Source organism: Nomascus leucogenys, chromosome 1a, assembly GCF_006542625.1.
Source record: "Nomascus leucogenys isolate Asia chromosome 1a, Asia_NLE_v1, whole genome shotgun sequence".
Classification (NCBI taxonomy): domain Eukaryota; kingdom Metazoa; phylum Chordata; class Mammalia; order Primates; family Hylobatidae; genus Nomascus; species Nomascus leucogenys.
Window position 1 is genome coordinate 19,169,593 of NC_044381.1, and position 16,024 is coordinate 19,185,616.

At 38.1% G+C, this 16,024-nt stretch overlaps 1 protein-coding gene across 1 annotated transcript in view; it reads left to right on the plus strand.

The window, feature by feature from the left end:
- The first annotated feature begins 4,939 nt into the window (after window positions 1-4,939).
- ADAMTSL1 (ADAMTS like 1) overlaps window positions 4,940-16,024 on the plus strand; it is a 445,880-nt gene continuing 434,795 nt past the window's right edge. Inside the window, exon 1 of the mRNA XM_003260400.2 lies at window positions 4,940-5,135. Coding sequence (XP_003260448.2) covers window positions 5,073-5,135 — 63 coding nt within the window. The 5' untranslated portion in view covers window positions 4,940-5,072. The remainder of the gene's footprint in view (window positions 5,136-16,024) is intronic.

The window sequence follows — 16,024 nt, forward strand, 5'->3', positions numbered from 1 at the left end:
TAAAAGTCTGTGTACATCTCAAAGCCTTCTTCAGTTTCCATTTTCCTCTACCAAACTCCTCACTCAGTCCTTAAATATGCATTGACATCTCCCTTCTCGGAATTCTCATGGCCCTTTGCTTTACCAAGAGTCAGTATAGCTTAATGTTTATGAACACAGATTGCTTGGGTTCAGATCTTGGCCCTTTCCCTCTTTGGAGATATGATTTGGGCAAGTACTTTAATTCTCTATGCCTCAGTGTTCTCTGTTAAAGGGGGTATATCAGTTGAGATTCTGTTGCAAAGAACAGAATTTGTTCTTGCTAATTTAAGCAGAAAGTGATGTGTTATAGGATATTAAATAACACATAACATTTGAGTTACCAAAGAAAAAGACTCTAACTTGAGCTTTCTGAAGATTCCAGTGCTGCTTTACAGAAACACATCACCATGGGAGTTGCTGCCTCTTCCACAGCCAGGAATTCATCTGCTGAATGGAAAAGCTGAATGAAACAGCAAGAGCTGCAAGGGCCATGCCCTCCTTCCCTGATCCAGCTAATAAATGCATGTCCCATGCCTGCCTCTTGACACCTGCAAAAATAGCAACTGGTTAGCATGGTTACAAGAAAAACCTCCTTGCTCTGTAGCCATTTTCACAAGCAGAGAGAGCAAAGTGTAGTAGCTTCTGCCTCCCTTCCTCCTTCCAAATTTTGTAGTACTTTAGAGTGGCTAGTTCTCAATTCCATCCAGTACCCTAGCTGCAAGGGAGTCTAGAAAATGTTGTTTCTGGACTTCAGGCACTGGTTGGGATGAAGTTGACTGCTAACCCATCATTAAATACCTACCCCATAGAGTTGTTGCAAGGATTACATGAAATAATAAATACAAAATACTTAGAAAAGTGCCTACACATGGGATATTCTCAGTGTATGTCGCTGTTTTCATCTGTCAGCGTCTCAGATAGTAGTCATGGGGAAAGTCAAACAGCCGTTGATAGAACCCCAAATTTCCTGCCTGCTAATAACTTTGATGAACCCATTTTCTGTGTAGGAGGACTGGTTTCCTCATCTGCAAATTGGGGATAATAATCACTCTCTAACACCTAGAGTTTCTGTTCATATCACATTAGATCATGTGTGAAAGGTGATTTGAAAACTATAATGAATGCTCTAATGGCTTTGGTGTTAAATAGATACTAGGTGAGTTGGCAAGTTGTGGAGTAATGCTCAAATTCCAGTTCTGCCCCTGAGAATAGCAGTCTGCTTCCTATACTTTTATCTTAGTCACCCTTGCTTTATTTTTCAGAATTAACCAGGGAAATCAAACTTCACTGCATCCCTGTGGGGAAAACAAGGCTCGATACTGCCATAACCACCTCCTTAAAGAGGAGAGATTAGGCCCTGTCCAGCTCTTGAAATCCTCCCAGCCCTGAGTTCTTTCCAGGAGACCCTGTGTCCCCTATACACTGATTTCTGCAGCTGACTGGCTAAGCAAAGAGGCTCAACCTGAAGAAAGAGACAGGTGGCTCCAGTGCAAGACTTGTTCTCCCCAGGGAGAGAAATACCGAAAGTTTAGCTCACTCTTTCCTCCCATAAAGCACACTGAATGTTAACAGCTTGCTTCTGTCCAAGCTGGTGTTTTTTAAATTAAGTATTGTTAAATCCATACCATTTGGAATGATGCTTCAGACAGCCCTGACACTCTCTCTCTTGCTCCTGCTTTCATTTCACCTAATATGTTTTGCATGGAGCCAGTAACCAGTATTATTCGGCTGCCGCGGCTTCTGCTAGTGCTGCTGCTCACACACTTGCAGATGGCTTTAATTTAGATACCTGAAGAGGAAAAAAGGAATTTGGCCAACGCCCTGCTCAGATGCCATAAGTGGCCTTTCCCCGGTTGCCATTAATATGGATCTAGATTACCTAAAGTTTTACATTATTTTTCCTAGGTGCTTAAAGAGTTTTAGAAATGAGAAAGTCAAGAGACATAGAAGCTGGAGGCTAAAATAAGATACTTTCCATCGTCAGGTAACATATACCCATAGTAAACCCTGGTAGCCTACTTTCCTTTTCCTATAAACATCCCCCTTCAACCACATCACTGCCAACATCTGAATATATGTGTGTGTATACATCATATATAGATATAAATGCATATATATGAATATGAGATGAGGGTGGATTTAGATTCAGTAAACCATGGCTCAATGGCCAGTTCTAGTCAGCAAAGCTTCAGTCAAGTCACTTAACTTCTCTGAGCCTCAGTTTCCACATACATAAAATGGGGTGATTACTTAATTTCAAAAAGTAGTCACAAAGGTCAAATGAGATCATAGATGTAAAATCACTTTGTAAACCATAAAGATGGCATGTAAATTTTGGCCATCATCAAAATTAGTTCATGACCAAAACTTTCCCCAATCGCCTTAACGCAACTTGATTTTGTTCTCCCTTTTCTGAAGTTATAGTAAATTTGTAATTTCACCTGCACTGTGTAGCTCTGGATGTGCAATTGCTTTTCCTAGTTTCTCTGGGTATTCCCAAGAGGAAAGAAAATGCTGTGAATCAGAAGCATGAGACAGCGAGGTGGGCATCCTCCAGGCATTCAATAGGTGATTGAGGGCTTGACTTTAAAATAGTGTATTATTCGGTGACTTCATTGAGGTGACCATCTTGCTGTACATTAGCATGCCCATCAAAACTCCAAGGCAGAAATTTCTGACTCAAAATACCTAGGCAGTATTTATTTGCAAAGCAAAAAGGAATCTAAACTAGCACGTAAGTGGTTACCAGTTATTTTCTGACCATGCTGATTATTTTTCTATTCCTCTATAAATAGTATCTCATCATTAGCTTTGTTGCTATTTTTCTTTCTCCCATTACCTGTTCTTCCCTTTGGATCTGCTTAATGAGCAGGGTTTATGTGTGAAGAGGGTGGAGGTGGTATTAGGTAAAATGTTCCATTAATAGAACTAGTTGAAACTCTTCAGTTAATGACTGTGATAGGAGGGAAAAAAATAAACCCTTTGGCAGAAAGCTCTGGTGTGTAACAGAGAGACACATATAACATAGCTTTATGAATGAAAGTTTATTTCAATCAATCACCTTTCTTTAATGTGATGAGGATTTCAGACAAAAACAATAGTGGAAAGATAAAGTTAAGCATTTTTAGATCTACTTGTGAATATGCTTTAGCTTATGAGCATTAGCTAGTTTTTGAGAGATTTGTAAAACAAATCTTTCTAAAAGGGAAAAGCATATTTCAAGAATAGGCTCTCTTTGTTATGGATTTGTACTGTCCATTTTTCTAGGTCCACAGACTTAGTATTGAGAACAAAGGATAATCTTTGTATGACCTTGACTTTCCTAACAGCTTGAAAATAGAATTTTTAAAGTTTCTCTCTCTTTAATTGATATACCATATGAAGTAGGTAACCTAAAATTGAACAACCTGCTTTTCTTCACCTTTTTGAAGAGCAACGCAGCAGGTATGTATATAGGCAGGACCTGCCTGTATTCACGTGCCCGTTATGGCTTGGTCAGGTTTTCCATATTTGTGTGTTTCATACCTCTTGTCAGTATTTTTTAATAATGAAGGGAAAGAACATTAATTCTAAATGTCTTGTACCTCCACTGCATATATTTCTGGGCTATCAGGAGATCTGTAAAGGGAAAACGTCGTGATGACACACCTATGGCAACGTAAGGCCGAGGCTGCTCTTTTATTCTTTCAAAACTCAATGATTTCCTTTGCAGATAAGGGGAAATACATCCTTGTTTGACACTTGACACTTTTCTAAAACTGTAATAAAACCTTCCTCTTGTAGAGTCAAATCTCCCTTGCTGGTGGATTAAGCAGCTTCAGAAGCTTCCTGACCTTCTCGTTGCTGTTGCTGGCCTTGTCGTCATTTCACTGCTCATTAGCACTTCCTTCAGGGCTGGACTGGCCTCCAAGGTCATCCCATCCAACCCTCTTGCAATAGTGGACGGAAAATTGAGGTAAAACTCAGTTCAGCCTTTTCTGCATTATAACAGCTCTGATAAAGGACGTGGGTGAGGTGCAGAGGAAGCTGAAACTTGGTTAAAAGAAGGTTTGGGGATTAACTGAGGATTTAATTCATCCTTTCTTTCTCTCCCGCGGCTAAAATAGATAGTTGAGAGTTGGCAGTGCATCAAAACCAGGCTGCTCCTCAACCCCAAATTTCAGCCCCACTCATCCTGGAGTCTTTGTTGAGGGTTTCTTTTTAAACTGGGGGATCTAAATTTCTAATTGTGCCTTTACAATTAGCAAATCTTAAATGCCTTAAATTGTCACTTTACAGAGAAGCAACTTGCTTTTTTTTTTTCCCCCCAAATTAAGTCCTTAATAACACAAAATAACTTATGCCACTGTTTAGGCTTGGTGAGGAACCTTTAGAAAATGTATAGAGTATTTATTTTCCAAGTCAAGAGAGAAAGTAAAGAGGAACTTTATGGAGGCGAAATAAAACAGTTGTACAGAACACATTTACAGGGCACATTAAGTCGGTTTTTGTCTATGGTTCTTTCCCTTTATGGCATATGTTATATATTGACAGGGATTAAGTTTCTCTCCTGAATGGAACAATACACAGTCACAGGGAGCTACTGTACTTTACAAAGCAACAGACATCAGCACAGGCAAATGGCAAATAGAAATGCATCTCACAAAGAACTAACCAGGTCCATGGGAAGCACAGTGCTTGGCTTCATCTTTTGCAATTCTGCGTCTTTTGCATTTCCCTTCTCGCTCTGCTGCTCGTTCGCCTTTCTTTTTCGTCCTTTTCCCCCTTTTTTGCTCGCACTGTTACACTTTCTCTGTCCTCCTGGCTTTGTTATTCAGCATGTCTGATTAGCAGGAGCCTGATTGGCTGGCTGCCTGCTCCGAGAGAGATTCCGTTCAGCTTACCCCCCACCCATCCACCCACCCACCCCTCGGTCAGGAAATGTGAGCGGGGCTGATGGAAGCTGATAGGCAGGACTGGAGTGTTAGCACCAGTACTGGATGTGACAGCAGGCAGAGGAGCACTTAGCAGCTTATTCAGTGTCCGATTCTGATTCCGGCAAGGATCCAAGCATGGAATGCTGCCGTCGGGCAACTCCTGGCACCCTGCTCCTCTTTCTGGCTTTCCTGCTCCTGGTAAATGCCTTTTCATTTCAATACATTGCTATTGCCATTGAGTCTGGGTGCTGGGGTGTGTGTGTGTGTGTGTGTGTGTTTGTGTGTGTGTGTCTTTATCTTAAAACTCCAGGTAAAATAATTTACACGATTACAAAGGGAGAATACTCCTTCCAGAACTTTTAACCTCAACTTCCCAAGTAAGATAAAGTCTGCAAGACTTTCTGGAATTAGTTACTGCTATATAGTAACACTGATACTGAGACATGAACTTTGGGACATACTGCATGGAGTTTGGGAGCTAAGGACTGTATATATGGTGGTGTGTATGCTTGGAATTTGGATAACAGACATCCTGAAATCAAACTCACTCACTGTGGTGTTCCTGGAATTTTTTGATGGATAGGCTTTGCGGGGCTTGCCCGTACTGCCTTTAATGAATTATTTTCCGTCTATGCACATGTACTACGGAACCAGGTAAAGAGGGAAATGAGAGCCTCTTTGCAGCCAACCCAGATTATAGCTCTTAATTACTGCAAGTCATTTATGAGTAGAAGTTAATGCTAGGATTTATGAATTGAGGATTATGGCCTTTGGTCTCAAATTTACTTTTAAAGAAGAAAAAGGAATGGTGACTTTTAGTACGGCTGATTGCCACAGTCATAGTGATAAGATGCTCTGCTCTCGAACATCAGTACACATTGCATTTTTGACTCGAAGTAAATGTTCCGTTGTGACTCATACTTGGTTTTATGGGCAGAAAATGAACATTTACTGTCCAAAATAAATCTACACTCAAAATATTAATAGCAATGCACATTTTTTAAACCAGAGTGTTCTGGGCAGACAGCTTAGTAAACCTCATCTGAAGGTTTGATTCCAAAATTTGCACACACTGATCCAAACAAATGTGATTGTAGTTTTCCCTGTCACATTTATAACATGCCAGAACTTCCTCAGAAGGTAACAAGGCAAGAAGACAACAAGGTAAAAATGTAGCAAATGAATAGGTTGCATTGATTCCTTGATGGGGAAGGAATGTTTTGTTCTGATTAGATTCTGACAAATCTGATCTGCACTATAATTTTGAAGTAGGGAAGAAAGCCATACAAACTGAAAAAGTCCAGGAGATTCATCAAATAGAGTGATCAGACAGAGATTCAGTATTTTATACATTCCCACTTCTTAATGATTTGCATCATTGTAGCTAAGAAATTATAATGCTGCATTGCAAGTGCTGTAAATATAGAAATATATTTTTAATTTTTCATAGAAATTTAAAGGCAAACTACATTTCAAGCATGAATGAACTATAAGTTTTAGCTGTTCTGAAAAATACAAAGAACAGAATGTTTAGGTATGCTTTATGACTTGTGGAGCAAGCGGTTTATGAAAGGTGTCTCATTTTTTCCATATGGGATGTGTTACTTGTATACACCATTAGTTTGTCTCATCTTTCCTTCTTTGTGATTTTTTTAAGTGTGTGTTATTTTCCCATTATATTGCATCATAAAGCAAATTACCAGTATACATTACTTTTTTGATATTTTCTTATGGAAGTATGATCTCATTATACTTTAGTAAAACTTTCCCATTCGGGAATAGATTGTTTTGCTATCCATTTGGTAAACGCATTATATCCCTCTGTGATATCTTGAATATTCATATATGTATTTGAGCATATAATTTGACTCATGTGGAATGAAAAGGTATGTATGCTTATTTCAGAAGGACTTAAAACATATCATGTTTAAATTACAATAATTGTATTAAAAAGATAAAATTAAAACAAACCTAGGTTTGTTTTACACCTGCATTTAAATGAAGTGGAAATCTGAGAGTTATGCTACAAAAGGAAGAACTGACTGGTGTTTACATACATCACCTTGCAAAGCAATAACAGCATTAGTAATAGCTGTCATGTATTTTGTGTCTGAATGTGGCTAGTTGTTTGAAAATCATTACAATGAATCCCTACAATAATCATACAAATAAGACATTTTAAACCCATTTTTCAGGTAATGAAATAAGCTTGCATCTGAACCCAAAGGTCAAATAATGGAGAGAATAGAACATGTTTGCTTCGTATGGTGGTTGTAACTATTTAAGAACAATGAAAACAGTGGTGCAGGTTGGTCTGTACCCTTTGTTGCAGATATTTAGGCTTTTTGCATCATCTTGATCATTAAAGATATGTACAATATCATGAGCACTTGTTAGACTTGCTCATTAACTGCCCCCTTTAGCATTAAATTTAATTATTGGCTTAAGAGATTGTGACCTTTAGCCTGTTCTGTACTTGATTTAGAACCAGAAGTGTGGCATCATCAGCTCAACCTTCAAGCTTGATAGAGAAATTGAATTGAGAGGCTTGTTTTTCCTATAGTTTTTTTGTTTTTGTTTTTGTTTTCATTTACACATTGCAAGGATTCTGTCTATTCTTGGACTTATTTGGGGCAATTTCTAAAGGTCTCTGTAACTTAATTGGAAAACATCCTGTCTATTTAGTGGCAAGCCCAGTTTCTACCTTATTAAAATATCCCTCATTTCATTGACAGCTGAATCATCTGTATCATGACTAGGTTCTTGAGTGTGTACAAATATTGAAGGTTCAGCCTCCATTCTGTCAAAATCCTTTCCCCTTGGAACTTATTTCAGAGAGGATGGGTGTTGAATCTATTTTAGGTTACCACCCATATTTTCATGCACAGAGCATGTATCATAGATTTATATTCTGGACACAGTAGGACAGTAGTACTGATCATGAGATTTCATTTGATATTCAGGTGAAATTAAGCTACATAATGCCATTTTCCCAATCCTCCCATCCTGCTATCTCACTTTTATTCTCTCTCCTTTGTCCCAGTTGTTTAGCTCAAAAAGAATGTGGCAAAAACCATGACCGGCCATTGACATGTGTGTCCATCTACACTTGAAGTCAAATCACTTCTTGTCAGAAAGGCATTTAATCAAATTTGCATTTGCCTTTTGTTTCTTTTAAATAGTTTTAAGCTCTTTCGCCTGCTACTGTGAGAGTTGCAAGAGTAACACTAGGAATTATAATAAAGTACATGTGTTTTTCTGTTGAATTTCTTTTTCTTCTCTGTACTAATTTATACATGGCAACTAGTCAAACACAATAGCCCATTCCCTTCAGTCCCTCTGGCACTCTCTCCCACTATTATCTAAGTGGATCTATCTTGGATGGGGAGAAGCACCATTAGCTTGTGGAATGAATGTTAACTCCCTTATTTACAGGAGACCACGGCCTGTTCCAGCAGCAGGTATGTCCGTGTGTGTTCATGTGCATGCACAAGCACTTTTCTATAATTGTTCACTCTGCACAGATTTCTTATTCTCAAGCCTAGATTGTCTTTAAATCAGGCTTGAAGACTTTTCGCAGAAATCTACAGAACACCATGAAGCATTTAAAATTTAAAAATCACGTTCTTCATGTTTTTGTGAAGTTTCTTGTCTAGACATGGCCAGCTACATTTTTGTTTACTCAGGCTCCTGTTTTTAGTGTTTCAGTGTGTTCAGGACCACTTTCTGGCCCCCATTATTATTTTCACATACACCATTTCTGTTGCTTCATATAAGTTGAGGGAAGAGTGTCCAATAGTGGTCACTAGTGAACTACAGAAGAATCTTGTTACACCAGGAAAGTTTTTCCTTGAAAAAGCATATGGAAATTGAAGTCTTTTGAGAGACGAAGAGAATGAATAAATAAATACGTGCATGTATTTGTGCATTTGTATGCTTTAATACATGTTGATGCCCATTTACCATTATGTATGAATAAATTGGAAAGCAGTCTTCTAACACACCATGGAGTAGGCTATTACTCAAACTTAGGAGCTTCACAAAGTTTATTCTTCTATCCTACTAACAAAATTACAGTTAGGGTTTGCAATTTTTATCAGTTAAGTGTCGTTAACCCTATACAAGTTACTCATTTTTTTTTAAACTTAGTTTATTTGGGCTGTATTTTGCTTGGGGATTATATTAGCATGAGACATGGTCTGGTGTTTTGGTTCTCCCCTTTATTATGGCTTACTCAGAATACAATTTTAAACTCTTCCAGGAAAAATACTGGGTCCTATGAATTTCTGCTTTTCCTGAAGCACCTAGTAGAGTGCTGTGTAGATACAGTTTGTGAACTAAATGAAGAGAAAAAATGACTTAGAGACTATCGAAGGGTTCTTTAATTCTTCATATTTTCAGTGATTCCTAAATTCATATGTGTAGTTCTGTTTCTTTGGTCAAGTGACAGCTCTGCTTTTAATTTACGTATCTTCCAGTTTCCAGGAATGACACGCTGTCAGGTCCAGCTATGTAAGTTTAATTGTGCCCTCCTCTCAGTAAGCATATTCTACTGTTTCTGTGGTCTCATGAGTACAGTGACCCAGAAGTGACCTCTTCGTAGCATAAGGACCGGAGCCTTTTCTTGAGTGAGAACATTCCTTGAGTCACCATGAATAACCTACTGGTTAACTGTATTGAGATAATCACAGGAAAATGTGTCTAAATCAAGTTTTACAGTCTTGTCATTGTTACTAACTTTCTTCTTTTAGAGAGCTGGCTTCAAACTTTGTGTTTTCACCAGAATGAGACAAGTGCATGTCATTTTCTGTCTACATCATAAAAACCATACCATGTGGTTGAATTTTGGCTTGATTGGCAGTGCTGGCTCATGAGCGGCTTAGGACTGGCATACCAGAGGTGATGTAAGTCCTAAAGGATCCTAATTGAAATAGGCCAGCACAGCTGTGTGGGGAGCCTGCCTGCTAACTGGGGTAAGCTGTTGCTATCAACTCCTTCTTTCCATGAGCTCAAAAATAAATGACTAAATCTCCCCAATTCCCGAACTTCAAGATTAAAACCTACATTGAATAAAGCTTAACTGTTCTGTTTCGCCTCTCAGGGACTCTGTTAACTGGAGCACCCAGCATGGAGGGCAGTTAGTTAAAAGTTTTCTGGCCACGTCAAGAAGATGTCCAATGGCTGTAATCTGCAGCCAACAGTGACCTCGGGCTTTTTGTTTATCGTCTTTCCCAAGAAACTCAGTATTTATAAATCCATTAAAAAGTTTTGCTATATCCACAAGCATTCTTTATTTTGATTAGAGAAATATATTTATCTCATGAAGTAATTATAACCTTTATTAGAAGAAATGCCGTAATTTCTGTGTTCAAATAGCCCCAACCCAAATTCTACCCATATATAGCTATGTGTATAGTCAGCACTTAGTAATTGCTTGTCAGAAGGCACAAATAATTCATTGTAATCTCTAAAATATTTTATATGTAGTTTTTATAGTTCTTGGGCTACTTTGCATTTATCTGTGCCATCGCCCATCTCTTACTTATCTTACACTTCTGTCTGTCCCACAAAGCTGTGGGGCACAGCAGAAGGCGTGACTTGTTCCTCCTGCCTCTTTCCGAATGCCTGGTAATTTGATCTCAATAAATGTGGGTGAATGAATAAATAAATGGAAAAATAAGAATGACTTGGCAAGAAAAGGTGAAAACGGGGAAAAGTACAAGTAGGAAGGAAAAATGTCAGCATTCATTTTACATGTGAAGCATTTCACTATCTCTGGTTTTGGTAAGACCAAGTCAACAACCCTAATAAATGCAAAAGAGGTATATATTCTGTATTCCTTTCTCTGTCTCTTAAATATACATAGCCACACACTGAATAACAATTAACCCCTTTTGCTCTTGTTAATTAGAATGAATCATTTTGGATGTTTCATATATTTTTTATCCATTTAGTTCTCAAATATTTTTCTTTTTTCAAAACTTGTCCTCAGGAAGAAAATGATATTTACATTAGTCACAGTTTTATAAAACTTGTAAATACTTATAATAAACTCTCATGTTAGCAGAGACAATGCTGTGGATTCACTAAAACCCGTTTCTTCTTGCTACTAGGCACAATGATAAACTGTATTTGCCAGCCTTCCCTGTGATTGGATGGTACTATGTAATTGAGTTCTCATCAGTGAAAAATAGCTAGAAGTACTATATGGCACTTGTGGGCCTGATCCCTCAGGATCCTCCAAGCATCAAACACTCTCTATTTACCTGCCTGCTGGATGCAGAGAATCCACTAGAAAAAACTTCATGACTCTAAGGAACGGCAAAGCCACCAAGTGGAAGTCTAGGTCCCTGAATGACTACATGGAGCACAGCCCCTCAGTGTCACTCTCACGGACTTACACTGTGAACATTCATTTAACCATGAGCAAGAAACAAAGTTTGTTGTGTGAAAACCCTGAAATTTTGGGAAAGGTGTTGTTTGTTATGCTGAAAACTTTTAAGAAATAACATATGCTTCAAATTTAGATGCTATACACGCCAGTACTTACTCATAAGTAAGTACTAATACCATTTTCCATTTATTATATGGGAAAAGAGAACTAACAAGATGCCACATCATTCTAATGGTGGTTTGATCTTTGCGGTTTGCAATTTACTGCATACCTAAAGTGTGATAAGTAGTTAGGGGTATGTGTCAGTACTACAGGGAAAATAGGAAAATGGGTCCATTTTTAAAACATAGAATCTGGAAGTGGATGAGGGAGTGGTTGAAAATGAGGAAAGAAAACCAAAGAGGCAAGGCTGTGGTGAAACAGTTGAAATCTCCTGGGACAGAGTGGGATCAAACGGTGAGGCCAAGGACACAGAAGCACACAGATCCAAGGGGAAGGCAAATATAACAGAAAAAGATGCTGAGAAGCTGAAACAAGGGTGCAACACTAAAACTGCTCCAAGGGCAGAACGTCAGAAAATCAGAGTGAACAATTCAGAGAGGGAACAGACTCACAAAGGCAAAGAAAACAAATGTTTTGTACAGCGACGTATAAAGTAAACCACACTTCTTGAATATCCCTAGTTTCAAACAATCTTTAACACATTTTTCTTGGAGGTGTCTGCCATGAAAGAACAGTGGTTTAACAGTCACATAATTCCCTTCATCTTCTGTCTGCTCATCCATGCTTTACTGCCCAGTGCACCCAGCTCCCCAGGATGCTGTGACAGGCAAAGGCACCGTTAGATGTCGAGGTGTTCTGGAAACTCCCAGGTACTATAACAATTCAGGTGATTACTCTCGTTCATGTGAAAATCATTTCTCTGTCACCAGCTGTCTACCAGTGGGTAGTGCCAGGCTCCAATGGAGACAGACGAAGGCTCCATGAGCGATTAAGTCACAATGTCTACAGTGAAGAGCTTGGAAGTGTGTTGGACATTTTGTCATCAAGAGTTGTTTTTTTTTTTTTTTAATTTTTCAAAACACAACTTTTCTGTAGGCAACAGTTCTGTGATGGACATTATTATTTTCAATTTCCCCACAAGCTGGTTCATCTTGTAAATAACTCTCTGCACCTGCTTAGACGCTGTTTGTTTAATCCTTTTATCCCTGTGTAAATGTAAATTATGGCTTTCCATAGATTATGAATGTGTTATTTTCAAATTATCAGTCGCTATTTGACTCTGAACATGGAAAGTTGTTTTTACTGTTTCTATAGTTCATAATCTCAGTTTGTGCAACAGAACACAGTGGAACAATTTTTTAGTTAATATTCTTTAGGGAAAAACTATTTTCAAGATAAATTGTTATCTTTGTGAGAATTACCATTATGTGTGACCAGTATCTGGAGAGTTTTTATCTGCCGCACTCTCACTGGGGAATCTGCTGCCAGATTACAATCTGTACAGTCTCCACTGCATTGTGCTTTCTTTGCAAAAACCAAAATCCATGCAAAAACCAAACAGTTTCCATTTGGAATTATATTTCTGTCAGTGCAATTACTATATGAGGTTGCATCTCCCATCCTCATTAGAATTATACCTAAAGTTCTTATTAAAATAAATTAATTACAATAAGACCAAGATGACCTTGTGCATCAAAAGGAGGATAGTTGAAAGAAAGGGAATAGCAGAAAAATCACGTGCATGAGCATATGCCATTTGTAATACGGGAGATTTATTCCACTTCTGAGGCAAGAAATTGCCGGACTCTAATAGTTTCACCACCTGTGAATTATTTGGGTGCACCTCATAAGCGGGTCCTTTCTTCTATTTGTTTAAAGAAATAAGTGGTATGTTTGCCAATTCTACACTACATTAATTTTCACGGAGTTTCCATTTTCATCTTCATTGCTTTTTCAGATTTTTTTCCAAAGCTTCTGCCATTCTCCAGCTAAAGCTTTGGGTATTTTCCCCCTCAATTTTTGTCCAGGGACTTTCTCTAAATCAATTCAGTTTGTTGGCATAAACGTTGGGATGAAAAGAGTGTGATAACCTAAGACATCCTGACATAAATTCCAAGAGCACTAAAGAAATGAGACAGGAAATTGTGAGCAACTTATAATAAATTCAAACTGTCCAATAAAATAAATATACCTCACTTTGTTCCCATAGTAAGGTATGGTAGGGTGTCTGATTTCTCAGCCTCCTTTGCTGGCTGTAATCTCAGTCACCATTTGAAGTCTGTACAAGTATTGTTACAATATTGTACTTCATCAATACAACTAGGAATGAAAAAGAGTAATGGAAACAATAAGAACTCCTACTGTTCAGGTGTGCTTAAGTGAGATTTGGAGGGAACGTTTTCAGAACTAGCCGGTTCTTTTATTCTAGTTGTTATAACCATTTGTCACTGAGACCTAATATAATTTCCCTGATGTACTACACACTTTTAGTTCTTATTTGGGGCTTGTAGCTGGGCTGGTCTGAGATAACAAACATGCTTTGAAATTACTGTTATGAAGTTAATTAGCATTTAAATTCCCAGCCCATAGATTCACAGTGTTTTAGAATTAAAGGGAATCTTTGATGCATGCAGAATGTGACCTCAGTTGACTGGTGTCTCTTTGAAGGCAGGGGTTTTGTTTTATTTTGTCCTGAATATCTTTGTATCTCTAGCACCCGACAAAGAGTTTGATGTAGAAAAAGTGTTTGATGTAAGTTTGTTTGAATAAATTAATTAGTTGACTATTCCAGCCCTTTCATTTTGCAGATAATTTAATTTAAAATATAAATGTCTGTAAAGAGATTCGAGTTATATTTATCACAAGCACCTAGTACATAGGATCCAGATACTGGAATCTTGTGCTGTTTCCTTTTGTCAATTCTCCTTCTATTGAGTTCATTCTCCTGTATTATACTGTGTGGCCGCTTAAGGACCTTTAAATAACAGCCATCATGCTGGCTTTGGTAGAGAGGGATTGAAATGTTGAAATGTCACATGCAGAAGAAACCAAGGATCGAATGAAGCTGCTGCAAAACAATCTTGAGTTAAAACTCAAAGATCGGCGGGGTGCGGTGGCTCACACCTGTAATCCCAGCACTTTGGGAGGCCGAGGCAGGCAGATCACGAGGTCAGGAGATCGAGACCATCCTGGCTAACACGGTGAAACCCTATCTCTACTAAAAATACAAAAAATTAGCCAGGCATGGTGGCGGGTGCCTGTAGTCCCAGCTACTTGGGAGGCTGGGGCCGGAGAATGGCGTGAACCTGGGAGGTGGAGCTTGCAGTGAGCCGAGATTGTGCCACTGCACTCCAGCCTAGGTGACAGAGCAAGACTGTCTCAAAAAAAAAAAAAAAACAAAAAAAAAAACTAAAAAAAACAAACTCAAAGATCATTGTTGGCTTATAAATATCAGGGTGACCTGGCAAGAACAGAGAACTAAAATCTGTAAAATATGGCTCTTTCCTAGAGTTATGTCATACGAATAAGCCTCATTTATCTTGTTTCCCTATTAACGAAAAATGTGGATAACTTGGTGATGTATGTGTGAAAATAACTTCATATGGGATCTTGCATGTAGCACATCTCCGAGAAGTGCTAGCTTTCTTTCCTCCCTCAGTGCAAAATAGCATCTTCATTGAGAGCCTGCTATATATCAGGCGCTGTGCTAGGTACTGGCTATGCTATGTTGAACAAAAGAGACATGGTCCTAAAGATGAGTCCTTCTACCTAGAATATCAGTAAGGATTTGGCACAGGGGTGAGGAAGACAGGAATTAGTTGGCCAGTACTTTCCATTGGTTTTATGTTGCTGTCATGATATTATTTTCTTTAAACTGTATATTTAACTATTGCTGATGTAACGGGGTTTCTGCCTAAAGAAATAGACATATTAATTCATTATTTATAGTGATTCAAGAAAGAATGTGTTAGAAAAACTCTAAATCTCTAAAGATTTATATTTAAGGTCATTTCTTTGACTTTTGCTTTTTTTCCCTGAAATCCTCTTCTTTAGGAATACTGAAACCTAAGCTTAATGAGTGTATTACTTTGTCTCTGTGTTTATTTGATGTATAAACACCTGTCTTTTCAATCTAGAGCTATGCTAAAGTAGTAAAATCTTTAAACCAGTCCCTCTTTCATGCAAGTAAAAGGCCAGTCAGCTGCATATAGAAGGCTAATGACAGTAGGTTTTCCCACAAAAGGTTTGCTAACTTCAGTTTGCTGGTGCTGGGACTTTTATTAAGCAGGACTGTTTTGGCTGCAGGCTCCAGGATCTTGATTTTAAGAAACTTGATCAGTGGGTTTTGCCCAATTGAGAGTTCTAGATGATTTAAAGCAGTGATTCTCAGACTTTTGGATTTAATAGACTATTAAAATTTCAGAAAAAAAATAAGGCTGGTTGGCAGGTAGGTAGGAGTTACGGAAAATAGAGACAAATTTCTAATATTTTGTATTGTTAACTAAGGACGCTAATAAAATAAATTTCTATCACCATAGTTTCATCAATGAAATAACATTAGTTAATCCTCAAGAGAGTACTTGCTTCAATGTAAGAAGCACTTTATATATACTGCATTAAATTATCTAATTATCATAAGAACCCTATGGATGGAGCCATGACAGTTTTCCATCTTGACAAGAAAACTGAG